This window comes from Mobula birostris, chromosome 27, assembly GCF_030028105.1.
Source record: "Mobula birostris isolate sMobBir1 chromosome 27, sMobBir1.hap1, whole genome shotgun sequence".
NCBI classification, from domain to species: Eukaryota; Metazoa; Chordata; class Chondrichthyes; order Myliobatiformes; family Myliobatidae; genus Mobula; species Mobula birostris.
In genome coordinates this window covers 12,025,022-12,052,435 of record NC_092396.1, presented here as the reverse complement: position 1 = coordinate 12,052,435, position 27,414 = coordinate 12,025,022, and the positions used below count along the sequence as shown (strand labels likewise).

The 27,414-nt window shown below is 41.7% G+C and overlaps 1 protein-coding gene across 1 annotated transcript in view; it reads left to right on the top strand.

Annotated features, from left to right (window-relative positions):
• The window catches only part of mmel1 (membrane metallo-endopeptidase-like 1), a 104,795-nt gene that overhangs the window by 5,864 nt on the left and 71,517 nt on the right, over positions 1-27,414 (top strand). Inside the window, exons 3-5 of the mRNA XM_072244823.1 lie at positions 18,391-18,450; positions 23,312-23,473; positions 25,109-25,189. Coding sequence (XP_072100924.1) covers positions 18,391-18,450; positions 23,312-23,473; positions 25,109-25,189 — 303 coding nt within the window. The remainder of the gene's footprint in view (positions 1-18,390; positions 18,451-23,311; positions 23,474-25,108; positions 25,190-27,414) is intronic.

Genomic DNA, 27,414 nt, shown 5'->3' with positions numbered 1-27,414 from the left:
GGCAGGAACAGCCTGTCAGGCCCTCGGGATTTATCCAGCTTGATTTACTTCAAGACAGCAAATACCTCCTCCTCTGTAATGTCTATAGGGTCTTGTATTTCTTATATACTCCATAAGCACCTCATTTGTTCCTACCTGCTTATACCTGTTATGCACCTCCTTTTGTTTCTAAACCAGGATCTCAATAGCTCTTGAAAACTACTCTCAAAATTTGTACTCTCAAAATGTCACTTTTTAAGGCCTCCCACTTACCAACTACACTTTTGCCAGAAAACAGCCTGTCCCAATCCACCTACCAGATCATATCTGATACCATCAAAATTGGCCTTGTTTAGAATCTCAACCGCAGACCAGACCTATATTTTTGCACATTTATTTTGGAACCAAAGGCATTGTGATCATTCTGTCACCTGGCCTGTCTCATTTCCTGATAGCAGATCAAGAACCACACACCTTCTCGTTCGGACTTCTACATATTGATTAAGGAAACTTCCTTGAACATATTTGACAAACTCTATCCCAGTACATATACTGAAGTACCGTGAGAGAGAGATTTTAGTGGATCACTTAAAAATTGAGGCTCACATAAACAAACACTGTCTTTGGAAAATATTCCTTGTGTCCAATAGCCCTTTAGAGATTTTCATGGTTTGCATTAAACAATTAAAAAGCCTTGGGGTAAACCCTGCTTCTTAGCTGTTCCATTATTTTCTCTGCAGATAAGAATCCATTCTCAAGCAAGCCATGAGAAAATCCCATAGGTTTGCAGTATAATCTGCTTTTGAATGGTAATTCCTCGTATCTATATTCTTAAGAGCCAACTGTTGCCACAATAAATTCAGAAGATAGGCGGTTCTCTGTTTAATGTTTCATAAAATGGCTTCCAAACATCTGGTTGACATTTCCAGTCAGTAGAATAGATCTTCAATATTCATCGTGTGTAGAGATCAGGATTAGGGTTCTTTTCAGGATCTATATCTCTGAGCTATAATACAGTATATATTTTTTAACTTGCTCCTTAAAGGAGTATGCAATTACTTCAGGACTGTTTCAGAAGTATTGGAATATATGTGGTTTTTTTGCTGTATCAGAGGGGTCTGCATAATGAGAACTTCCAAAGTATAAAGTAAATTTATTATCAAAGTGTGTTTGTGTTACCATATTCTACCTTGAGATTTATTTTCTTGCAGGCATTCACAATAAAACAACAAAATACATAAGAATCATTGAGAAACTAAACGCAAATGTAGACTGACAAACAACCAACAACAAGAAGAGAAACTACACAAAAGAGAAAAAGTATAAGTAAATAAATAAATAATACTGCAAACTTGAGTTATAGAGTCCTCCAAAGTGAGTCCATAGACTGTGGAATTAGTTCAGACTCGATTTGAGTGAAGTTATATACACTGGTTCAGGAGCCTGATGGTTGAAGGGTAATAACTGTTCCTGAGCACAGTGGTCTGGGACCCAAGGCTCCTGAAGAGCAGTGAGAAGAGAGCATGATCTTTGACCACATCAGTTTCTGCTTTTGGGATCAAAAGTGAGAATAACACGGAGTTTGATCTGTTTTTGTTAAGATAGATAGGCTTTTTCCATTGAGAGTGGGGGAGATTCAAACAAGAGGACATGAGTTGAGAGTTAAAGGGCAAAAGTTGAGGGGTAACATGAGGGGGAACTTCTTTACTCAGAGAGTGGTAGCTATGTGGAATGAGCTTCCAGCAGAAGTGGTTGAGGCAGGTTCGATGTTGTCGTTTAAAGTTAAATTAGATAGATATATGGACAGGAAAGGAATGGAGGGTTATGGGCTGAGTGCAGGTCGGTGGGACTAGGCGAGAGTAAGAGTTCAGCACGGACTAGAAGAGCCGAGATGGCCTGTTTCCGTGCTGTAATTGTTGTATGGTTTTATATATATGGTTATAAGGGGATCTGGGCAAATGGATCAAAGTTTGGTAAATAGGGATAGTCTCATTCAGTGGTGAAACAGAGTCATGGGACTAAATGCCCCTGCTTCTTGCATGTCATCTTGGATTTTGCCTGGAAGCTACATGCCAGAGGAACCATAAGTGAAGATGGTGCTAGCTGTTGAAAAATGCATGTGCATGTCCAAGCTCCCATTGATGAAAGTGACCACACGAACAAAGTATTGGGCAGCTTCCAATCTCCATGACAATGGTTCCTAAATAATATAGATTCAGCACAACTGCTTCATTGTGTTCTTTCCAATTAATAGAGCTAAGGTTACTATAATTTTTTAAAATGGTCGCAGTTTTACAAGTATTCCAAGTGCATTGATTGTTGATGTCAGTGGTGATCAGCACGACCTATTTGAGGCAGGGTTTTTACCCAAAGTCTCAACGATTCCTTTCCTCCAACAGATGCTGAGTTCCTCCAGCAGATTGTTTGATGCGTCTTCTTGAGGAACACTAATATCGTTTTCTCCCTCCTGTGTATACACTTCTGATGTTCAGTTCTGCCTCATTTCTGTGAAATGCAGTGAGAAAGTACATCTTGGTGGCACAGTAGCGTAGTGGTTGGCACAGTACATTGCAGTACAGGCGACCTCGGTTCAATTCCCACCACTGCCTGTAAGGAGTTTGTGTGTTCTCTCTGTCACTGTGTGGGTTTCCTCTGGGTGCTCTGGTTTCCTCCCCCAGTCCAAAAATGTATCAATGGGTAGGTTAATTGGTTATTACTCTGCAGTACATACTGGCTTAACTTTCGCTGATGCTTCATTCTCCAAAACTTCAAAACACCATTACTTAAAATTTCACACTTCTCTAATAGATTTGGGGGTGGCATAGTAAGGTAGCAGTTTAGTGTAACACTATTACATCACAAGCAACCTGGTTTCGTTTCTGATGCTTTCTCTATACGATCTCTCCATTACCGTGTGGGTGTCCTCTGGGTGCTCCAGTTTCCTCCTACATTCAAAAGTTAGTAGCTTAGTTAATCACATGGGTGTAATTGGGTCGTGTGGCTCATTGGGCCAGAAGGGCCTGTTGCCATGCTGTATTGCCCGGTAGCACTCACATCTACAGTGATGAAGTGCTTGGAGAGGTTGGTCATGACTAGATTGAACTCCTGCCTCAGCAAGGACCTGGACCCATTGCAAGTTGCCTATCATCACAATAGGTTAATGGCAGATGCAATCTCAATGGTTCTTCACACGGCCTTAGACCACCTGGACAGCATAAACACCTATGCCAGGATGCTGTTTATTGACTATAGCTCAGCAGTTAATACCATCATTCCCACAATCCTGATTGAGAAGTTTCAGAACCTGGGCCTCTGTGCCTCCCTCTGCAATTGGATCCTCGACTTCCTAACCAGAAGACCACAATCTGTGCGTATTGGTGATAACATCTCCTCCTCGCTGATGATCAACACTTGTGCACCTTGAGTGTGTGCTTAGCCCACTGTTCTACTCTCTCTATATCCATGACTATGTGCCAAGGCATAGCTCAAATACCAGCTATAAATTTGCTGATGATACAGCCGTTGTTGGTAGAATCTTAGATGGAGATGAGAGGACATACAGGAGTGAGATATGCCAACTAGTGGAGTGGTGTTGCAGCAACAACCTGGCACTCAACATCAGTAAGATGAAATAGCTGATTGTGGACTTCAGGAAGGGTAAGACAAAGGAACAAATACCAATCCTCGTAGAGGGATCAGAAGTGGAGAGTTTCAAGTTCCTGGGTGTCAAGATCTCTGAGGGCCTAAACCAGTTCCAACACATTGATGCAGTTATAAAGAAGGCAAGACAGCAACTATACTTCATTAGGAGTTGAAGAGATTTGGCGTGTCAACAAATACACTCGAAAGCTTCTATAGGTGTACTGTAGAGAGCATTCTGACAGGCTGCGTCACTGTTTGGTATGGGGGGTGGGGGCAACTGCACCGGACCGAAAGAGGCTGCAGAGAGTTGTAAATTTAGTCAGCTCCATCTTGGGTACTAGCCTACAAAGTACCCAGGACATCTTCAAGGAGCAGTATCTCAGAAAGGCAGCATCCAATGTTAAGGACCTCCAGCACCCAGGGCATGCCCTTTTCTCATTGTTACCGTCAGGTAGGAGGTGCAGAAGCCTGAAGGCACACATTCAGCAATTCAGGAACAGCTTCTTCCCCTCTGCCATCCAATTCCTAAATGGACATTGAACCCGTGAACACTACCTCACTTTTTAAATATATATTATTTCTATTTTTTTGCACGATTTTTAATCTATTCAATATACGTAATTGATTTACTTATTTGTTTATTTATTTATTTTCTTCTCTCTTCTATATCATGTATTGCATTGAACTGCTGCTGCTAAGTTTACAAATTTCACGACACAGACCGGTGATAATAAACCTGATTCTGATTGTGATTCTGATTCTGATCTCTAAATATTTAACATAAAAGAAATATTGCAACTGTGAGAATAATAGAGAAGGACAGTGCAGAAGTGAACTGGGAAAATAGAAGACAGCTTGAGGAAGAAGACCAGGGAAATAAGTGAGAAGGGTAATAGAATGATACAGCTGTATGAACTGGGAGATGAGGGAAGAGCAGAGCCTAGAAATTCAACCCTTTACACTATCCTTTATGGTGCTGTGCTTTTGAAAATCACTTTTAGCCACAGTCATATGCTATAACCATTTCTGTGTTGTATTTTTTGTGTCATTTTGAAGACTCTGCAGGGTACCTCCCAGCATGCATCACCATTTTGTCCATTACAGAGCTGCTAGAAAAGTCAATGTTTATACGGACCTAGAAATCTAACGGATCTAGAAATCTAACGATCTAGAAATTAACCGATCCGTTAATTTTGAGTCAAATAGTAACATTTCCTTTGGGGTGAGTTGGAGTGTAAAATAAAAGAAAAGGTATAATTTAGACTATTCCATTAATAGCTGTCCTTCAAATATTATAGCTAAACCATAGTCACTTGCATCAGATGTTTTAACACACTAATGAACTTTTCACGGCTCTTTTCCATGTAAATCACAGAAGCTTTTTATCATAAGTACACAAAATGCATTACACTGCTTCTGAAATACAGCTGGGCTCATTTAAAGTGACAATAAGTTACTTGTTTTGTGTTTCTCGATCTACTAATGATGTAATTGTCCCTTGCTAAGCACAGGTCAATTAAATGCCAGTTTCCCTGATTACATTTTTAATACTTGACTATGGTAATTATTTTATATTACAAATACTAAATGCTGGAGATATTCAACAGGCTGGCCAGCATCCGTGGATATAGAAATAGTTCACATTTTCGGATGATGATCTTTTATGAAAATATTTTGAATTGTTTGGGATATTTTATTGTACATTAGAAATGACCCTTATCACTCTCTATTTCAACGTTCAAAGTGAATTTATTGTCAAAGTACATATATGTCACCATAAACAACGCGGAGATTCTTTTTCTTGCGGGCATACACAATAAGCCCATAATAGAATAATAAGCGCAATAGAATTACTGAGAGATTGCATTAACTTATGCATTAAACTAGTGTGCAAAAGACAACAAGCTGTGCAAACACAAAAACGAAGATATAATAATAATAAATAAATAAATAGGCAATAAATATCTAGAACATGAGATGATCATATGGTCTGGAAATATTTCAGTGACGGGGCAAGTGAAGTTATGTCCTTTGGCTCAAGAGCCTGATGGTTAAGAGGTAGTAACTGTTCCTGAACCTGGTAGTGTGAGTCCTGAGGCTCCTCTAGCTTCTTTCTGATGGCAGCAGTGTGAAGAGAGCATGCCCTGGGTGGTGGGGGTCCCTGATGGTGGATGCTGCTTTCCTGTGACAACGCTCCATGTAGATGTGCTCAGTGGTGGGGAGGGCTTTACCCCTGATGGACTGGGCCGTATCCACTACTTTTTGTAGGATTTTCCATTCAAAGGCATTGGTGTTTCCCTACCAGGCTGTGATGCAGCCAGTCAATATACTCTCCACCACCCATCTATAGAAGTTTGTCAAAGTTTTAGATGTCATGCGAATCTTCAAAAGCATACAAATAAGACAGAAATGTTCTTCTATGAGATTGTGACAGGTGAAAAAAGGCAACTTAATCATCAGACTCTTTTAATATTACAGCTTTATCCTTTGTAATATTTTATTATATTAATAGTGCTTAATATATGCAATATATTTGTTGATGTTGACGTACTCATATAACCACTGTTGCACATCCTTGAAATGAATATTAAGTAAGTGTGATTAATTATGTCAGGGTTGATCAGCGTTTTAGCCCAGCATAGATTGTAGAATGTTACAGCACAGTACAGGCACTTTGGTCCACCATGTTGTGTCAATGTTCTAACCTACTCTAAGATCAATCCAACCCTTCCCTCCCGCATAACCCTCCATTTTTCTCTCATCCATGTGTCTGCTTAAGAGTTCCTTAAATGCCCCTAATGTATCTACCTCTACCACCACCTTTGCAGGCCGTTCCATGCACCCACTACTCTCTGTGTAAAGAACTTACCTCTGACATCTCCTCCTCCTCCCCCTACATTCTTTCCTCCAATTATCTCCAAAATTATGCCCTCTCGTATTAGCCATTTCTACCCCAGGGAAAAGCCTCTGCTACCCATTCGATCTACGCTTCTTATCATCTTGTACACCTCTACCAAGTTACCTCTCATTCTCCTTCACTCCCAAGAGAAAAGCCTTAGCTCACTCAACCTATCCTCATATGATATGCTCTCTAATCCAGGCAGCATCCTGGTAAATCTCCTTTCTAAAACTTCCACATTCTTCCTATAATGAGGAGACCAGCACACAATATTCCAAGTGTGATCTAACCAATGTTCCCTCTAATTTGTAATGACCAGTGTGCACAAAAATCTTGTGCTGTGCCAATTTCTGCCCAGTGACAGCAAGCATGCACTGAGCAATTACTTCGATAAAAACAGTATAAGCCAGCTCTAAAATTTGTAGACAAATCATCACAAGCTCCACGTTGTCAACAACTCCCACATCAGAAAACAGAAAAGGAAATGTGATTGTGTACAATCGTGAATAATACTTAACATGCCATCAAGCTAGAGGGTGGCAAACTTTCCTGCGCAGTTTAAGTTCCTTCATGCGCTATTAGGAAAAGGTGTGTGCGCATGCGCACATGAACTGCTTAGAGTGAACATTGGGTCTAACCAGTACACCCTTCTGAACAATTACTTCCTATGAAGCTCATCTCTCAATCAGAGAGCCAAAGGAGAGTTTATTTTTGAGGAAGACTGTATGGATGGCATTGCGCTATGTATTGTGTGTGCAGATGAAATATGTGTGAGCAAATGAGTTCATTGAGATTTTACATGCAAGTACAGGAGCAACTTCCTAGCTGGTTGGTTGAGATGTAGGGGAAGCATGCAAGTAAGTGGGTGAATGATAAAGATAAAGACTAGCTTTCTTTGTCACATTTATTTTGAAGCATACAGTGAAATGCGTTATTTGCATCAATTCAAATCAGTGAGGTTTGTGCTGGGGTAGACGGCAAGTGTTGCGATTTTTCTGGTCCCAGTGTAACATGCACAAAACTTACTAACCCTAAGACCAACCGTAGGTCTTTGGAACATGGAGGACCTTGAAGAAACACACTCGGTCACAGGGAGAACTTACAAGCATCGGCAGCAGTCGACCCCCAATCGGGGATCGTTGGCACTGTAAATCAATTGCACAAACAGCCCCCCATGGTGAGCACAAAGCTGTTAGACCTAGGGGTTTCCCTTAAAATCTTATTGTAAATGGGGATAATTGCACAGTAATTAGCATTCATAGTTACTGCACAAAATCTGAAGCTAAACAGATGCTCAGGGCATCTGCGAGGTTTGTTGAAAATGATTTTGTTATGGATATTGTTTGTACTTGCTTTGTTGGGATATTCTGACAAAACTGTGTATTCAGATTGTGAGTTAATCACGTACACTCGGCGGGCATGTTATTTGATACCCCCTGTACTTAATCAAGTGGCCACTAAGTGTTTGTTCATGGTCTTCAGCTGTAGCTCATCCATTTAGAGGGTTGTCATGTTCGGAGATGCTCTTCTGCACTCCACCGTTGTAATATATAATTATATGAGTAACTGTCGTCTTCCTGTTAGCTTGAACTAGCCTGGCCATTCTCATTTGACCTCTCGGTAACAAGGCATTTTTCCCACAGAACTGCTGCCCACTGGATGTTCTTTTTTTGTTTATTGTACCACTCTCTGCAGAGACTGCTGTGTGTGAAAATCCCCGGAGTTAAGACTTAGAAGCAGAATTAGGCCATTCAGCCCATTGATTCCACTCCATCATTTCATCATAGCTGATCCCAGATCCCATTCAACCCCATACAACTGCCTTCTCACCATGTTCCTTGATGCCCCACCCAATCAGGAATCTATCAACTCCCGCTTTAAATATACCCACAGACTTGGCCTCCACCGCAGTCTGTGGCAGAGTGATCCACAAATTCAGCACTCTTTGGCTAAGAAAAAAAATTCCTCCTTCTGTTCTAAAAGGTCACCCCTCAATTTTGAGGATATGACCTCTAGTTCTGGATACCCCCACCAGAGGGAACATTCTCTGCACCTCCACCTTATCTAGTCCTTTCAACATTCAGTAGGTTACATGAGATCCCCGTGCTTTTCTCTAAATTCCAGTGAGTACAGGCCCAAAGCTGTCAAACGCTCCTCATATGTCAACCCCTTCATTTCCAGAATCATCCGTATAAACCTCTTCTGGACTCTCTCCAATGACAACACATCTTTTCTGAGATAAGGGGCCCAAAATTATGGACAATACTCCAAGTGCAGCCTGCTTAGTGTCTTATAAAGCTTCAGCATTATTTTCTTGCTTTTATTATCTATTCCCCTTGAAATAAATGCCAACGTTGCATTTGTCTTCTTTACCACAGAGTCATTGTGTGAATTAACCTTCTGGGAGTCTTGCACGAGGACTCCTAAGTCCCTCTGAACCTCTGATGTTTGATTTTTCTCCCCATTTAGATAATAGTCTGCACTATTGCTCCTTTTACCAAAATGCACTATCATACATTTCCCAACACTGTATTCCATCTGCCACCTTTTTGCCCATTCTTCCAATTTGTCTAAGGTCCTTCTGCAATCGCATTGCTTCCTCAGCACTACCTGCCTTTCCACCTATTCACAGGCAGCCAACCAGAAAAGGCCCCTTTTATTCCTACTCACTGCTTCCTGCCTGTCAGCCATTCCCCTATCCATGCTGGTATATTTCCTGTAACACCATCGGATTCTATCCTGTTAAGCAGCCTCGTGTGAGGCACCTTATCAAATGCCTTCTGAAGATCCTAAGTAATTGACATCCACTTCCTCTCCTTTGTCCACCCTGCTTGTTACTTCCTCCACGAATTCTAACAGATTTGTCAGGCAAGATTTCCCCTCACAGAAACCATGCTGACTTTGACTTATTTTATTTTTAGTCTCCAAGTCCTTAATAATGGATTCCAACACTTTCTCATCCACTGAAGTTAGACTAACTGGCCTATAATTTCCTGTTTTTTGTCTTCCTCCCTTCTTAAAGAGTGGAGTGACATTTTCAGTTTTCCAGTCCTCTAGGACCATGCTAGAATCAAGTGATTTTTGAAAGATCTTGACCAATGCATCCGTTATCTCTTCAGCAACCTCTTTCAGGACTCTGGATGCAGTCCATCTGGTCCAGGTGACTTATCTTCTTAAGACCTTTCAGTTTGCCTCGCACTTTTTCTTTTGTAGTAGCAACGACACTCACTCCTGCTCCCTGACACTCATGGACCACTGGCATATAGCTAGTGTCATACAGTAAAGACTGAAGTAAAGTACTCATGAAGTTCATCTGCTGCTTCTTTGTCTCCCATTACTACCTCACCAGCATAATTTTCCAGTAGTCCAATGTCAACTCTCACCTCCCTTTTATTCTTTATATAACTGGAAAAAGCTTTAGTAATCCTACTTTTTATTATCGGCTAGTTTGCACTCATATTTCATCTATTCCCATCTTATAGCTTTTCAAGTTGCCTCTTATTGTATTTTAAAAGCTTCCCAATCATCTAACTTCCCACTAACTGTTGCTACCTTTTGCTCTTTCCTTGGCTTTTATGCAGTCCTCAACTTACCTTGTCAGCCACGGTTGCCTAGCCCTGCCATTTGAGAACTTCTTCCGTGGGACTTATCTATCCTTCCTTGTGAACTATTCGCAGAAACTTCAGCCACCTCTGTTCTGCCATCACCCCACCAGTATCCCCATCCGATCCACCTGGACAAGCTCGTCTCTTGTGCCTCTGTAATTCCCTTTACTCCATTGTGATACTGGCACATGTGATTTATGCTTCTCCCTCTGTTGAGCAGTTACCTAAATAGAACTGTTGAGCAGTTTCTGAGATATTCAAATCTCCCCGTCTGGCACCAATAATCATTGCACAATCAAAGTCACTTAGATCACATTTCTTCCCCATTCTGATGTTTGGTCTGAATAACAATTGACCATGTCTGCGTGCTTTTATGCATTGAGTTGCTGCCACATGATTGGCTAATTAGATATTTACATTAACAAGCTGGTGTACCTAATAAAGTGGCCACTGAGTGAATAATTGCCGAGGAAGTTACCTTATGAAAATACCCTGAAACATAAAACTTTGAAAATTGAGGAGCAAAACAAGATACTGACCTTGATCAGATTAGGAAAAATGAGAAAAAATTGTGTTTTATGTTGTTGGGATGAGGAGGGGGAGTAGAGAGAATGGAGGGGATATCTGAGATACGGTGCAGACCAAAGATGTCAAGATATTCATTGCTTTAAATGGCAACAGTTAAATACAGAAAAAAACAGATGAAGTATCAGTACCGTCACATGAGGAGAAAATGTGCCTGTTACACAAAGTAGTCGAACTCAGAACTGAGGTAAATGAAGCCGTACAACACAGAATCAGACCCTTCAATGATCTGAGGACTGAGGACTGCAGCACAGTGAATACAAAGTGAGATATCTTCCTCAAGCTTACACTGATCATCATTGGAACAGTGTCTGAAGCCAACAACAAATCAAACCAAATCAAATCGAAGTACATTTATCATCAAGGATTGTATAAATTATACACCCTTGAGACTTGTCTACTTACAGGCAGCCATAAAGCAAGAAATCCAAAAGAAAAGTCAGAGAGGATGTGGATGAGGAATTAAAAATACAAGCAGCACTCCTCCTCATTACGTCATTACCCCACCCTCCCCTTTCATTCTGTTGAGGAGAAAAAGCATCTGGACAGAAAAAAATAACCAGCATCTTTACAGTACAATCTTACATTCAGCAGTAACCTGGTTTAGAGGGTATGTGCCATCATGAGAGGCTGGAGAAACTTAGGTGGTTTTCTTTGCAGCAGCAGAGGCTGAGGGAAGATCTGATAAAGGTTTATAAGATTATGAGAGGCAGAGCTAGAGTAGACAGGGAGTATCTTTTCCCCTGGATAGAAATGTCTAATTGCAGAGGGCATGCACCGAAGGTGAGAGGGGGGTTTGGTCAAAGGAGATGTGAGGGGTAAGTTTTTTACTCAGAGAGTGGTGGATGCCTGGAATGCATTCCCTATTATGGTGGTAGAGGTAAGTACATTAGAGGCTTTTAAAAGATATTTAAATAGACACATGAATATGAGGGAGATGGAGGGATATAGACATTGTGTAGGTTGGAGGAATTAGTTTTAGAGGGGGTTTTGATTTACTTGTTAGCTGGTTCGACACAACATTGTGAGCTGAAGGCCCTGTTCCTGTGCTGTACTCTTCTATATTCAACAACTGAGGTTACTCATTTGACATGAGTTGGCTGAGGAATGAAAATTATCCAGACAGCTGGAAATCATTGCTTTTCTGCAAATTTTCTCATTGATTTTGTCACCAATTGAGCCAAGCTGTCAAGATAAAAAGAACCTAAAACCAAAGCAGTCTGGTTTTAAGGGTGCATAACTGATATATTGGAGATCTCAAGGCCAGAAAGTATAGAGAAAACAGTTTCACACTTCATTAACTTTGACGTAGCCTGCATGAATAATGACATTTTGGGTATTACTTCTTTGTCGTGTCTCTTTTTGGTCCATGGCATTAATAAAAACAATTAATCATATCATCAATCATATCTGACAGCCTACTTTTTTACTTTTGACAGTTTTATTACTCTTGCATCTATTTGTCTAATGGAATAACTTGGTCTCCTTTCTCTAGAGGGCTTGCAATATATTTTAATGTCTGTAGATAATGCTTAAGATTATTATTAGCTTTCACAAACTATTGTCCCGATTTTCTCAGCAATATGCATTCCTCATCAAACTTGTTAAAGACGATTAACAAGTTATCCAACTGACTTGCTGCTTGTGGGATCTTGCACATCCAAAATTAAGTCAAATGTCTTAGTATGCAAATTGAAAAAATGTTTCATTAATTTTCTTCATAGAGGTTTCTAAGATTATGAGAGGCATATATAGAGTAGACAGGGAGTAATCCCCTTCTTTCAGTTCCTCTGTCTCCATCGCATCTGCTCTCAGGATGAGGCTTTTCATTCCAGAACTAATGAGATGTCCTCCTCCTTAAAAGAAAGGGGCTTTTCTCCCACCTCCAACAAAGCTGCCCTCAGCCGCATCTCTTCCATTTAACACAAGTCCATTCTCAGTCAATTTTCCTGCCACAATAGCAGGAATAGGGTTCCTCTTGTCCTCACCTATCACCCTAGTAGCCTCAGCATCCAGCACATAATTTGCCGTAACTTCCACCATCTCCAACGGGATCCCACTACCGAACACATCCTTCACTCTCCCACCCCCCACCACTTTCCAATTTCCGTAGTAATCGCTCCCTATGTGACTCCCTTGTTCACTTATCCCTCCCCACTGATCTCCCTCCAGGTACTTATCCTTGCAAACGGAACAAGTACCACCCTTGCCCTTACACATCCTCCCTCACTCCCATTCCCTGATGAAGGGTCTTGGCCCGAAACATCTACCATTTATTCCTTTCCATAGATGTTGCCTGACCTGCTGAGTTCCTCCAAACAGGGAGTATCTTTTTCCCAGGGTAGAAATGTCTAGTACCGGAGAGCATGCATTGAAGGTGAGAGGGGATAGGTTCAAAGGTGATGTGAGGGGTACGTTTTTTACTCAGAGAGTGGTGCATACCTGGAATGTGCTGCCTGGTATGGTGGTAGAAGTAGATACGTTTGTACATTAGAGGCTTTTAAGAGACGTTTAGATAGGGACATGATGTGGGGAAGATGGAGGGATATGGAAATTGTGTAGGTAGGAGGGATTAGTTTTTGGGGGCGTTTTCATTTACTTTTTAGCTGGTTTGGCACAACATTATGGGCCGAAGGGCCTGTTCCTTTACTGTACTGTTCTATGTTCTATATGGATATAATCACTGGATTGCTGCCCATGCCACACACCAGTGATGGCAAGAATAGGACGATTTAGCTGATGAATGCGTGGCTGAGGAACTGGTACAGGGGACAGAGTTTCAGATTTATGAATCACTGAGATCTTTCTGGGGAAGCTATGACCTGTACAAAAGGGATAGGTTACACCTGAACTCGAGCGGGACCAATCTCCTTGCAGGCAGATTTGCTAGAGTTGTTCGGGAAGGTTTAAACTAATTTGGCAGGGGGATGGAAACAGAAGTGATAGCGCCAAGCATGGGGTAGTTGGTTTACAAACAAACACAGTGAAACTGCTAGCATGGCGAGGCTGATGATAGGGCAAAATTGCAGTCAACAAGATGAGTTGCAATTCAAAAGGTGAACAAAATCGAAAAGGGCGAATACAAGACTAAAGATGTATCAGTCTAACAGTGGAGTAGAGCGAATTATAGAGGCAGGAGAGAGGAGTTGGCCAAAACTGATTGGAGAAGTACACTGGCAGAGATGACGGTAGAACAGCAATGGCTGGGATGTCTGGGGCAATTCGGGAGATGTGGGGTACATACATCCCAAAGGAGAAGTATTCTAAAGGCAGGATGACACAACAGTGTGGCTGAAGAGAGAAGCCAAAGTCAACATAAAAGCCAAAGAGAGGGCATATAATAGAGCAAAAATTAGTGGAAAGTTGGAGGATTTGGAAGCTTTTAAAAACCAACAGAAGCCAACTAAAAATGTCATAAAGAAGGAAATGATGGAATACGGAGGTAAACTAGCCAATAATATTAAAGAGGATACCAAGACTTTCTTCAGATATATAAAGTGCAAAAGAGAGGCGAGAGTAGATACCAGACTGCTGGAAAATAATACGGGGAAGTATTAAATGGGGACAAGGAAATGGCAGCCTGACTAAATAAGTGTTTTGCATCAGTCTTTACTGTGAAAGACATCAGCAATATCCTGGAAATTCAGGAGTGTTAAGGGGCAGATGCCTGTGAAGTTGCCAGTACTAGGCAGAATGCTCTTGGGAAAGTGAAAGGTCTGAAGGTAGATTAGTCCCCTGGACCAGATGGACGACATCCTAGGGTTCTGGAGGAAGTGGCTGAAGAAATTGTGGAGGCAGTAGTAATGATCTTTCAAGAATCAATTGATTCTGGCATGGTCCAGAGGACTAGAAAATTGCAAATGTCACTCCACTCTTCAAGAGGGGAAAAAGGCAGAAGAAAGAAAATTATAGGCCAGTTAGGCTGACCTCAGTGGTTGGGAAGATGTTGGAGCTGATTGTTAAGGATGTGGTTTCAGGGTATTTTGGAGGCACATGATAAAATGGATCGTACTTTGCATGGATTCCTTAAGGGAATCTCTTGCCTGACAAATCTGTTGGAATTCTTAGAAGAAATAAAAGCGGGATAGACAAAGGAAAATTGGTGGACGTTGTGTACTTGGGTTTTCAGAAGGCCTTTGACAAGGTTCCAGACATGAGGCTGCTTAAAAAGTTAAGAGTCTACGTCTTACAGGAAAGTGCCAGCATAGATAAAGCAGTGGCTGAGTGGGAATAAGGGAGCCTCTTCTGGTTGGAATCTAGTGACAAGTGGTGTTCAACAAAGGTCTGTGTTGGGAACGATTCTTTTTATGTTATATTTCAGTGACTTAGGTGATGGAATTGATGGCTTTGTGGCCAAGTTTGCAGATGATATGAAGCTAGGTGGAGGGACAGGTAACATTGAGCAAGTAGAGAGACTTCAGAAGGACTTAGACAGATTAGGAGAATGGGCAAGGAAGTGGCAAATGGAATACAATGTCAGGAAGTGATTTGATAGAATAAATAAAAGGGTAGACTATTTTCTAAATGGTGAGAAAATTCAAGCATCTTAGGTATAAAGGGACTTGGGTGTCCTCATGCAGGATTCCCTAAATGTTAATTCACAGTTTGAGTCTGTAGTAAAGAAGGCAATGGTGTGGAAGGCAAATGCCTTCCACACCATTGCCTTATTTTGAGAGGACTGGAATATAGAAGCAAGGATTTTATGCTGAGGCTTTTTAAAGAAATGTTGAGGCTTCACTTGGAGCATTGTGAGCGGTTTTGGGCTCCTTTATGTTAGAAAGGATGTACTAACATTGGAGAGGGTTCAAAGGAATTCACGAAAATGATTCTGGGATCGCGAAGATTGTTATATGAGGAGCATTTGATGGCCCTCAGCCTCAACTCATTGGAATTGAGAAGAATGAAGGGTGACCTCATTGAAACCTATCAAATGTTGAAAGGCTTCAATACAGCAGATGTGGAGAGGATGTTTCTTATGGTGGTGGAGTCCAAGACTAGTGGACACAGCCTCAGAATACAAGGATGTCCATTTAAAGTTGAGAAGGAATTTCTTTAGTCAGAGAGTGGTTAATCTGTGGAAGTCATCACAGGCAGCTGAGGAGGCCAAGTCATTGGGTATATTTAAGGCTGGGGACGATAGATTCTTGATTAGTCAGTGTATGAAGGGATACGGTGAGAAGGCATGAGATTGGGGCTGAGAGGGAAAATGGATCAGCCATGATGAAATGGTGGAGTAGACCCACTGGCCCAAATGGCCTAATTCTGTTCTTTAATCTTATGGTCTTATGTTAATGAACACAGGGAACAGTAGCATTGAAGATTAATTATAATACTGGCAATTCAGGACCAGAAACAGAATGTGAACTGAAAATTTGCCGTGGCAGTTTGGATATTTCAATTCAGTTAATTAAGTACATGGAATTAAATTAGAATCAATTATGGTGACCCTGGAACTACAAAAAATTACATCAGGCTCACAAATGTCCTAAGGAAAAGAAAGCTGCTGTTATTAGTCAGTCCGGCTTAACTGTGGGTTCAGACCCACAGCAACGTGGTTAACCGTTAACAGCCCTCTACAGTTCCAAATCTCCATCAACGTAATGTAGCTGGTCTACCTTGCATCAGCTGAGGCACTGCACTCAGACATGATGAGAACTCCACGGAATCCTGCTACCGCGCAGTACACATTATTCATTATTTCTGACAGCGCCAGTAACATTACTAACTTCATGTCAACTCATATTGTACTGTGTCTTGTACCTTGGTCCCAGAGGAGTGAAGTTTTGTTGAGCTGTAAACATGTATATGGTTGAAGTACAATATACCTTGAACTTGAAACTCACCACATCCTCGTAATCAGCTCAGGACTTGCTTCAGTTGGGAGAAATGTTTCACAAATCATACAAATCCATCTTCTTCAGTCTTCATCCAGAATCCCTCGCCGTGATCACTGGATAAATCCAGCAAATACGAATAGCCATTCTACAACATCCTAACTTGGAAATACTGCTTTCCGTTCTTCATCACTGGGTTAAAATTTTCGTATTTCTTCTCCAATGTACTGTAATTTTAACTTCAACTTAATGATTGCAGCAGCTCAAGAAAGCACCGATAATGACAAATGTTAATTGGGGTGGCTGGCCAATGTCGGCAATGCAGAAATATCTATGTCCCATGAGGGAATTCTTTTAAAACAATCATAAAACCTTTGCAGTGTTATTCTGACTTAATACACAATCTAAAATCAGTTCAGAAAACAAATGTTCTCATTTCCTGTGAGACTAAAATATAAAGGTAAAATTATTTAAGTAAAAGAATTATGCTGGGTGGATTTCTTGTATGGGAAAAACCTGATTGGCGATCTGGGATTCATTTGCTTACTTTTATTATCTGCACAATTTATTTTTTTTCTCTCTGCACATTGGTTGTTTGACAGCCTGTTTTTATCTTAATGGGTTCTACTGGGATTGTAGCTGCCTATAAGGAGATGAATCCCAAGGTTGTATAATAAATGTACATTGAACTTTGAATTTAGGATGGTAACTGAGCAGTTGTAGCAAAAAGAATAGGAAGGAATGTTGGAAAATGTGCCCTTGATGGATAAAAATAGAATTGACATGATAAGAAAATGAACAAACCTATTTAAATGGGCTACTCCATTCTGCTGTCACAATGCCAAGAAAAAGTATGCTTGTCCAGTGTTTAAAACAAACCATGTTAACTTTCCCTTGATTAGGTTGGTTTTATTGAACTTCCAAATGTTTTGGAGGGTTTAAGAAAGGGGATAAAACTGAAGAAGGTAAAAAAAAATCCAAAGTTGTGAAAATGCTGGAATAATGATTTGTGTAATGATTAGACATAGTGTTATTTGGCAGAGGGAAAATCTATAGGCCGATGTATTTGGTACTCAGGAGAGGTACATTTTCAGGAATTTCAGACAGGTAGTGCTCAAATAACTGTTGACACATGCAATGAGAGGGATCTTGGAATATCGCTTCCTACGATCATTGCACCACTTTTTCCTCACTTATTAAATACTTTGGAAATGTAATCCCTTCTGTGCAAAAGTCTTAGGCACATACAGTATATACAGCTAGGGTGCCTAAGACTTTTGCACAATAGTGTAGTGATTTTATGTATTGTGCTGTACTGCTGCTACAAAAGCAAAAAATAAATTACATGACATAGTGAGTGATGATAAACCTGATTCTGATATGAGCTTGTATTGTGAACTGAGAGTGGGAAGCGGGCAGGGAGAGGGGAATCATGGTTGGTAAAAGGGGAAGGGAGAGGGGAGGGGAGTGGGAAGCACCAGAGAGACATTCTGTAATGATTGCTTGGAATCAGATGGCCTTGCCTGGTGTCTCAGGGCTGGGTATGTCTGCATTCATGCCATATGCTGCCCCTGGCACTCCTCTGCCACCTGTCCCAAACTCCTCTGGGAGCACCCTACCTTCACAATTTCCAATATCCTTTTCTCCCACCAGATTTACAGATAAAATTGAAAGATAAAATGTGCGTTCTTGAAAAACTCTGTTTTTTTATGAAGGACAGGAGAAGTTACGGTTGACAGATGCACGGGATGTGATCATGTCTTGTATTTTTCTCTGTGCCTTTTGCTTTTCAAACAGAATAGATATGACAAATGCCTGACTTTGTTATTTTTCTCTTCGTCCTCAGATAAACAATTCTCTGGTAGCACGGACAAAGTGTGCATGACTGCAGGCTGTGTGGCAGCCGGTGAGTGACGCCCAGGGCCCTCCTGTAAATGAAAGAATATTTTCTCGTGACCCTATCCATATTTGAATACCGTTTCAAGTTCCAAATAGTGGTAATTACTATGGATTGCATTTTCTTAATGTCGATAATGTATTCGAAAGGTAAACCACAAATTATGATACGAGATGTACAATTCCTCTTTCCATAAAACTTAATCCGTGGAGAAAATATTTGGGAAAATAATAAGTGGTGACTATTTACTATAGCTGACTCCTGGAAACATTCACTTAAATTGGGATCATATTTGATCTATGTTGGCCTCAACTCTTTTGTGTTCAAATATTTATCTACCTTCACCTTAAATATGCCTAAAGGTCTGATCTCCACCACTTTGTGGGCCTAAGAATCCAAGATATTCACTACCACACTGGAGAGGTCGTTTTGCTCTTCAGTAACTCAGTCAGATTTTTGATAAACAAATTCAATTTGTCCTAATGCTTGTTCTTCTCCCGTAGTGTTGCCATTACTTTAGTTTGAGTAATTATAAAATCCCCATTAATTCCATATCTCTCTGTGCCCTGCTCGTTCCAGTAATTGTCCAGGTGCCTCTCAAGTTGTTAATGTTTATGCTTCTGTTAATCCTTAGTCAGCTCATTGCACATAACAAATACTCTTTCTGTAAAGAAATTTGCTCCTCAGATCCTCCTTATACCTCTCCTTCTCACTTTAAACACATGTCCTCTAGTATTCGACGTGCCTACATTGGAAACACTATCAATGCCTCTCGTAATTTTATATACCTCTATGATGTCAGCCCTCATCCTGCTTATCCCCAGTGAAAACAGAGCTCTGTTATCCTCTCTCTGATAACTCAAGTCCTCTAGACTCGACAATATTCTTGTGAATCTTCTACACCATCTCTAAATTAATCATTTCCTTCCTACAGTATGCTGACTAGAACAAATACTAACTAATGTTTTGTACAGTTGTAACTGGACACCCCACATTGATAATTCAGTACTTCAGCCGATGAAGACAAGCATACCATATGCTGTCTTCATTGTACTGTTCATCCATTGACCTATTCTCGACGAACTATGTATATCTACAGTACTCTGCAAAAGTTTTAGGCACATGTATATGGCTAGGGTGCCTAAGACATTTGTACAGTACTGTAGTAATTTTATGTATTGCGCTGCTGCAATAGACACAAATTTCATGACATATGTGAGTGATGATAAACCTGATTCTGATATGGGTCTCTGTTGTGGACTGAGAGTGGGAAGGAGGCAGGGAGAGGGGAATCATGGTTGCGAACAGGAGAAGGGAAAGAGGAGGGAGTGGGAAGCATCTGAGAGACATTCTATAATGATCAATAAACCAATTGTTTGGAATCAAATAACCTTTCCTGGTGTTTTAGGGCTAGGCATGTCTACACCTGCACCCCTCCCAACCTCACTCTGCCACCAGTCCAAAAAAACCCTCCTGTGGCACTCGCCCCTCACTATTCTCATCATTCTTTGCTGCTGCCAGATTTACAAACTCACTGTCTGCTCCAGTTGGCTCTGCTCACACTGAATCTCATGTGTTTCAAATTTCCAAACCAGCCTATCATGTGGAACCTTGTCAAAGGCCATGCTGAAATCCATATAGACAACGTTTACCATGTTGCCCTAATTAATCCCCTTGGGCATCTCGTCAAAAAGCCATGCAGACCATGCCCAATCACTCCTTGCTCTTCCAAAGGCAAGTAAAGCCCATTTCTCAGAACCTCTTCCAATAACTTCCCTATCACTGATATACAGCTCAATCGCCTGTAGTTTCCTGTTGTCCTCCTTAAGTAAAGGCATATCATCTATTCAAACACGAGGAATTCTGCAGATGCTGGAAATTCAAGCAACACACATCAAAGTTGCTGGTGAACGCAGCAGGCCAGGCAGCATCTCTAGGAAGAGGTACAGTCGACGTTTCAGGCCGAGACCCTTCGTCAGGACTAACTGAAGGAAGAGCTAGTAAGAGATTTGAAAGTGGGACGGGGAGGGGGAGATCCAAAATGATAGGAGAAGACAGGAGCGGGAGGGAAAGAGCCAAGAGCTGGATGGGTGATTGGCAAAAGGGATATGAGAGGATCATGGGACAGGAGGCCCAGGGAGAAAGAAAAAGGGGAGGGGGGGGAAAACCCAGAGGATGGGCAAGGGGTATAGTGAGAGGGACAGAGGGAGAAAAAGGAGAGAGAGAAAAATAAATAACACATGGGGTACGAGGGGGTGGTGGGGCATTAGCGGAAGTTTGAGAAGTCAATGTTCATGCCATCAGGTTGGAGGCTATCATCTATTCTCCAGTTTCACCTATGATGAATGAAGATGCAGAAGTCTCTGCCAACACCCCAGCAATATCCTCTCCTGCTTCCCATAACATTCTAGGCTACACCTTGTCAAACCCCGGGGATTTATCCACCTTTGTGTTTCATGGCCTCCCTGGTAATGTTGAAATGCTGCAGGATATCCTTATTCCCTCTCCTGAACTCACTAGAGTCTAAGTCCTTCACCACAGTTAATACAGCCGAGGGCTACTCACTCCCTCTTGTTCCTTGCATAGAACATCATACCAATCCCAAAAGGGACATACTCACTCCCTGGCTGCCTTTTTCCTGTTGATATGTTTTTAGAATCGTTTAGAATTCTCTTTTGCTTTATCTGCCTGGAATATCTCCTAATTTCCTTCTTAAGTATACTCCTACATCTCCTGTAGTCCTTGAGGAACTCACTTGATTTCAGCAATGCTAGATATATGCTGAAGCAACACACACAAAGTACTGGAGGAGCTCAGCAGGCCAGGCAGCATCTACGGAAAAGAGTAAGTAGTCCACGTTTCGGGATGAGACCCTTCTTCAGGGCTGGAAAGGAAGGGGAGAAGTCAGAGTAAGAAGGTGGGGGGAGGGGAGGAGAGGAAGAAGGTGGCAGGTGATAGGTGAAACCAGGAGAGGGGGAGGGGTGAAGTAAAGAACTGGGAGGTTGGTTGGTGAAAGAGGTAAAGGGCTGGAGAAGGGGGAATCCCGCTGGCATACTGGCAGCACAGCACTGACTATGTAGACAGACAGGATGCAACATCTATGGTCCCCAGTGAATGGAGCCCCTCAGCTGTCTTGAGACTCATACAATTATGTCCACGGGTTCCACTGTGCTCGGCCATTGACATATCAACCACTTGCCTAGCGTCACTTCCTAAGTGGAGATCAAGGGTAAATCTTTCGTTAGCAGAGCCATCTATGTATTGCTTCAGAAGACTTCCTGCATATATTTATCAAAATCTATCCTATTTAATCCCTTAGCACAAAGGCAGCCCCAGTTAACATTAGAAAAACTTAATATCACCAGCCATTACATATTTGCTCCTCTTATTCCAATTGACTATGGGGAGAGGGGCTATAGTATGCATCACTCACATATAACCCACTCTTTCCCATTTCTGAGTTCTGTCTTTATGACTTCAATGGGCGTCTCCCTCCCTCTACCCTCAATCCCCCTGAATATCCTTGTTGTGAGATGTTCTTCCTAATCAATAATGCAACCCACCCCTGCTTCTTCCCTCGACTTCTGTCATGCCAAAAGCCTCAACATCCCAATACACCAGGGGTTCCTAACCTGGGGTCTATGGACCCCTTGCTTAATGGTATTGGCCCTAGCATATGAAATGTTGGAACCCCTGCAATGCACTGAGCTGCCAGTTCTGCTTATCATTCACCAGGCTTCTGTAATAGCTGGAACATTACAATACAATGTGGAAATCCATGCCCTAAGTTTATCTGCCTTATCTTAAGGCTTTTGTCCTGTCCTGCCCACTGGACTTGTTTTCTTTAAGCTTTATATGTGCTTCAACTTTTTATGCATGAGATTACTGCTTTGAGTCCTACTCCGCTACAAATTCAGTTTAAACCCACCTGAGCAGCACCAGCGGATCTCCCGGCAAGGATATTGGTCCCGTTCGGTTCAGATGTAACCCTTCATCCGTTCCTCTCTGTAAAGGTCAGCTTTGCTGCAGAAGAGATCCCAGTGGTCCAGGTAGCTGACGTGTTCCTGTCTGCAACATTTCTTCAGCCACTCGTTCCTTTGCCCTATCTTCCTATTCTCGTAAGCAATTGGCACAGGGAGCATTCCTGAGATTAAAATTCAAGAGAATAATCTTTTTTAAACCCTACACCTATCTTCTGATATTCATCCCGCTTCTCACCATGTTGTTAGTACTGGTATGGATCACACCTTCTAGCTGCTCATCCTCCCCTCTCAGAATGTCCTATACTTGCTCCGAGATGCCCGTTCAACTCAATTATATGTTAAACTTGCATTGTGAAGCCTCCAAGAGGACTTCAACCTTGTCGTAGGGTTTGGAGGTTTACGTGCCTCAATGACCTGGATAGCTATGTTGGCTGGAGTCAGGGCCTTGTGCTTTGGCTGTTGGTAGAGTCACCCATGCCAAACAGTGCAAAGGGTAGAGGCCAGACTAAGAGTGGTCCACCGACCCTCCAAGTTCAGGGCTTCAGCTCGGGCCTAACAACCCTGACTGGTCAAAAAAAACTGTGACGCAAACGGCAATGAAGAATTCTTCTTTATCTGTGTGCAATGGTATGTACAGACAGAAATGGTGGATCATCATTGTTGCCCCAAACACCAGCAGTGTAACGGGCAGTAAGTAAGATACATTGTGAAGAATTCAAACCCAGTGAAAAAAATATATCTTCTAATTACAAACTAATTTAAAATACTAAATTTCTGATAATTTTGTTTAATCCATCATTGTTTTTAAGTGAATGTACAGCCATGGACACTAATGTCCTAGTTATACATATGGTGTATAATAAGTTATTGTTTTTTCTCTTTTTAAGCTGCAAGGCTAATCCAGAATATGGACGCATCTGCCTCACCATGTGAAGACTTTTACAAATATGCTTGTGGGGGTTGGCTGAATAGGCATATCATACCAGAAACCTCCTCTGGATATAGTATCTTTGACATTGTGACATTTGATCTGGAAGTTGTCCTCAAAGGTAAAGAACAGAACTAGCTGGGGTGGGTGGGGATGTATAGTAATTAAAAATCTCTGCTCATGGTGTTGTGCGGCATAATAAATCGGCCATGATGGAATGGTGGAGTAGAATCGATGGGCTGAATGGCCTAAATCTGTTCTTATATCTTATGGTCTAATGTCTTACATCTTGAATCTGGACTTTGCTGCAGGGCACCTCAACTACATAAGTGCCTTCAAGTATGAGACAATGAAAAGTAAGGGATAGGCAGTTTGTATCAGACTGGAGTGTTTTTTTTCATCAAGGGTCAGCTTTATTCACCATATACATTTACATGTATTAGGAATTTGCTGTGGTGTGTTGGCGTGACATGCAACAGAAAAAGACAACTTTCAACAACTAAAGAATAAAGAGTTACATAAAAGTAAAGTTAGAGATTAAAGTACAGATATGAAATAAAATATGCACAAATACTTATAGTATACACCAGTATATATTTACAATGTAATCAGCATTATAAGACGTGGTTTAAAGTGTTTACAGTGCAGTGATGGGGTAATAGATAGAGGGGGTGGGGTGGGTCTATCTAAAATGGTTGATCAGATTAACTGCTGGGGGCTGGGTGGTGGAGGGAAACTTTTAAGATGGCGTGAAGTTTTCATTTTAATAGTTCTGTAGTGCTTTCCAGAAGGGAGCTTTTGGAAAAGGATTCTGGAAATGTTTCATCTGGTGGGGAACTGACAAAGTTTGACAGCCTTTCCATTTTAATCCTGCATTCTCTCCCTCTCAGGCAAGTGTGTCAACAGGTCACTCCAAACAGATTTGCTCTAGTGGATTATATGTGAGCAATGATCAACCTGATTCTGATTTGGGTCTGTATTGTAGACTGAGAGTGAAAAGGGGCCAGGAAGAGGGGAATCATGGCTGGGGAAAAGGGAAGGGAAAGAGGAAGAAGTGGGACATTCTGTAATGACAATAAACCAATTGTTTGTAATCAAATAGCCAGCCTGGTGTCTCAGGGCTGGGTGTGTCTGCACCCCTGGCCCTCGGCACTCCTCTGCCACCTGTCCCACATCCCTCCTGCGACACTCCTCCCTCACCATTCCCAACATCTTTTGTTCCCGCCAGATTAACGAACTTGTTCTCCCCGCCACATTGACAAATACAGTACTGTGTGCAAAAGTCTCAGGCACCCTAGCTAAAGTATATATGTGTCTAAGATTTTTGCACAGTACTATATACTTTTAAATTTTAGTTTCCAAAGCTTTTCCTTGTTAGATTACACTGTAATTTTTTCTGTCGATACATCCAGCAGTTGCATCCATGCATTTCTTCTGACGTTCTCACTCGGATGTGTAGCATGGAGAAACCCAGTGGTACAGCTGTGTAAAAGACTACAACATCCTCCAGTTCTACACAGATGTTTCAATAGTGCGAACGGGGCTAACTGTGCTGATATTAACTTGCAACTTTTTACTTATCCAGTCATATTAATTGCAGCTAGAATGCAATTCGCGACTAATACTTTTGGTTAAGAGCGATCTTCATTTTGATTTTGGAGATACAGAGATGTAGATCTGGACTGAGAATCTGTCACATAAGATCACATCACTGATGTGTTTAATTTAACTCTTGCTTTATTTCTCTCCCATTCAGGTGTCTTAGAGAGACCAGATGACAGAGACCGTGATGCTTATCAGAAAGCTAAACAACTGTATAAATCCTGTGTAAATGACTGTAAGTTGAATTTCTTTGCATCTTAAGATTTTTAAAAAAACATTAATGTACTGAGTAAATTAGCTATCTTAGATGCATGGTAGTGTAGTGCTAATATAGCGGCAGCGATCAGTTTCTTGTTTTCTGCCCATTACGCCGCTGCCATTTATGGGATCAATGAAGGTCCTCCATCTCTGGCAGTGTTCAGGGCTTCCCTCATCATGTTAGTAGCTTCCTCTCAGTTTACACTACTGTCAGTCATGCAAGTCCTGGGTGGAGACTCCAGAATACAGTCACCCTCAGCTGCAGAAGGATTCTCCACTGCTGCTTCCGTAATAATTTTGTTTTACCTGTCGGGGTTGTTATCCCTGAGCTGAACCCCCGAACCTGGAGGACTGGTGGACCACTCTTAGTCAGGCCTCTACCCTTTGACCTGTTTGGCCTGGGTGACCCTACTAAGAACCAAAGCATAAAGCCCTGACTCCGGCCAACATAATTCTCTTGGTCATTGAGGCACACAAGCCTCCAAACCCAATGACAAGGTTGTGGTCCTGTTGGAGGAGTGATCAGTCACCAGGGTTCAATTCCCATCCACTGTCTGTAAGAGTTTGTATGTTCTCCCTGTGACCTCATGGGTTTCCTTCAAGTGCTCCGTTTCAATGGTTCAGTTTAATATCAGAGAATGTATACAGTATACAACCCTAAATTCTTACACTTAACAGACATCTTTGAAACAAAGGAAAAAACCTGAAGAATGAATGACATAAAATGTTAGAACCCCAAACCCCACCCCTCCCCCACACACAAACAGCAGCAAAAACATCAACCCCCCCATCACCCACTGTACAAGCAGTAACAAAGCCCCCAGAGACCCTGGTCTAGAGTCCATCAAAAACTACTGTCCATCCCAACACTTCGACATCTCAGACACACTCTCTCTCTCTCTCTCTCTCTCTCTCTCTCTCTCTCTCACACTAGCGAGGGACAGAGAGATATTGCTCATGCAACAGCGATGGGGGAGATGATATTACAATCTGCTATGTCGCTTGTCCGTATTCCCCTGCCCAGCAGACTCTCCCTCACCATCGACGGTCAGGGTTTGTAAGATTTGGCATGCTATGTTGCAAATGAAAAAAAAGTGTAAAAAAAAATTCAAAATGCAACGTTGGCACCAGAAGCGTGGTGACACTTGTGGGCTGCACCTCAGCACATACCTGGACTGTCGTTGATTGCAAATGATGCATTTCACTGTGTCTTGTGATGTACATGTGGCAAATAAAGCTAATCTATAGATTTATTAAATGCATAGAATAATTCATTTTCTTTTAAACATCACCTTTGGCTCAATGATTTTTAATCTTTAATCCTCCCCTCACCTTTTTTTGGCACATTGGGTGGCAGCATTGTCATTTTTTAAGCGTTTGTTTGTTCTACGAGGGCGAGTTGCTAGCTTCATGCTCAACCCTGCATGGACGGAAAGCATGCAAGGAGCCGGGTGGATTCGAACACGGGACTTCTTGTTCGGTGTGGATACAGTGAAGTCCAGTGGCATTTTTTCTCCTATGGAAGAAGGTTATGGGTTGAAGTCTGATAGCAGAGTAGTCTGTAAGTGTATTAAGAGAAAATTCGTAGCTAGGGAGCGGGTAGGTCCCTTCAAGGATCTAAAACGAGAAAATCTGCGGATGTTGGAAATCTGAGCAACAAACACAAAATGCTGGAGGAAGTCAGCAGGCCAGACAGCATCTATGGAAAAACATACAGTCAACGTTTCAGGCCAAAACCCTTCGGCAGGACTGATCTATGTGTGGAACCACATAAAATAGTGAGGTCATAGATGACTACTTTAGTCTCTATTTACCATGGAAAAGGACAGGAAAGCTGGTGAGTTCCAAGGAAGGAACAGTGATATCCTGAAGCACATCAATATCACAAAGGAGGAGGTGCTGTGAGTCTTGAAACATGTTGCTGCCTTGTCAGCATGAAACTGACTAATCTCTCTGACCCCCCTCATTAACAAGTCATTTTCACCCACAGAACTGCTGCTCACTGGATGTTTTTTTTTGTTTTTCACACTATTCCCTGTAAACTCTTAGAGACTGTTGTGCATCCCAGGAGATCAGCAGTTTCTGAGATGCTCAAACCACCCCATCTGGCACCAACATCCATTCCGCAGTCAAAGTCACCTAGATCACATTTCTTTCCCTTTCTGATGTTTGGTCTGAACAACATCCGAACCTCTTGACCAT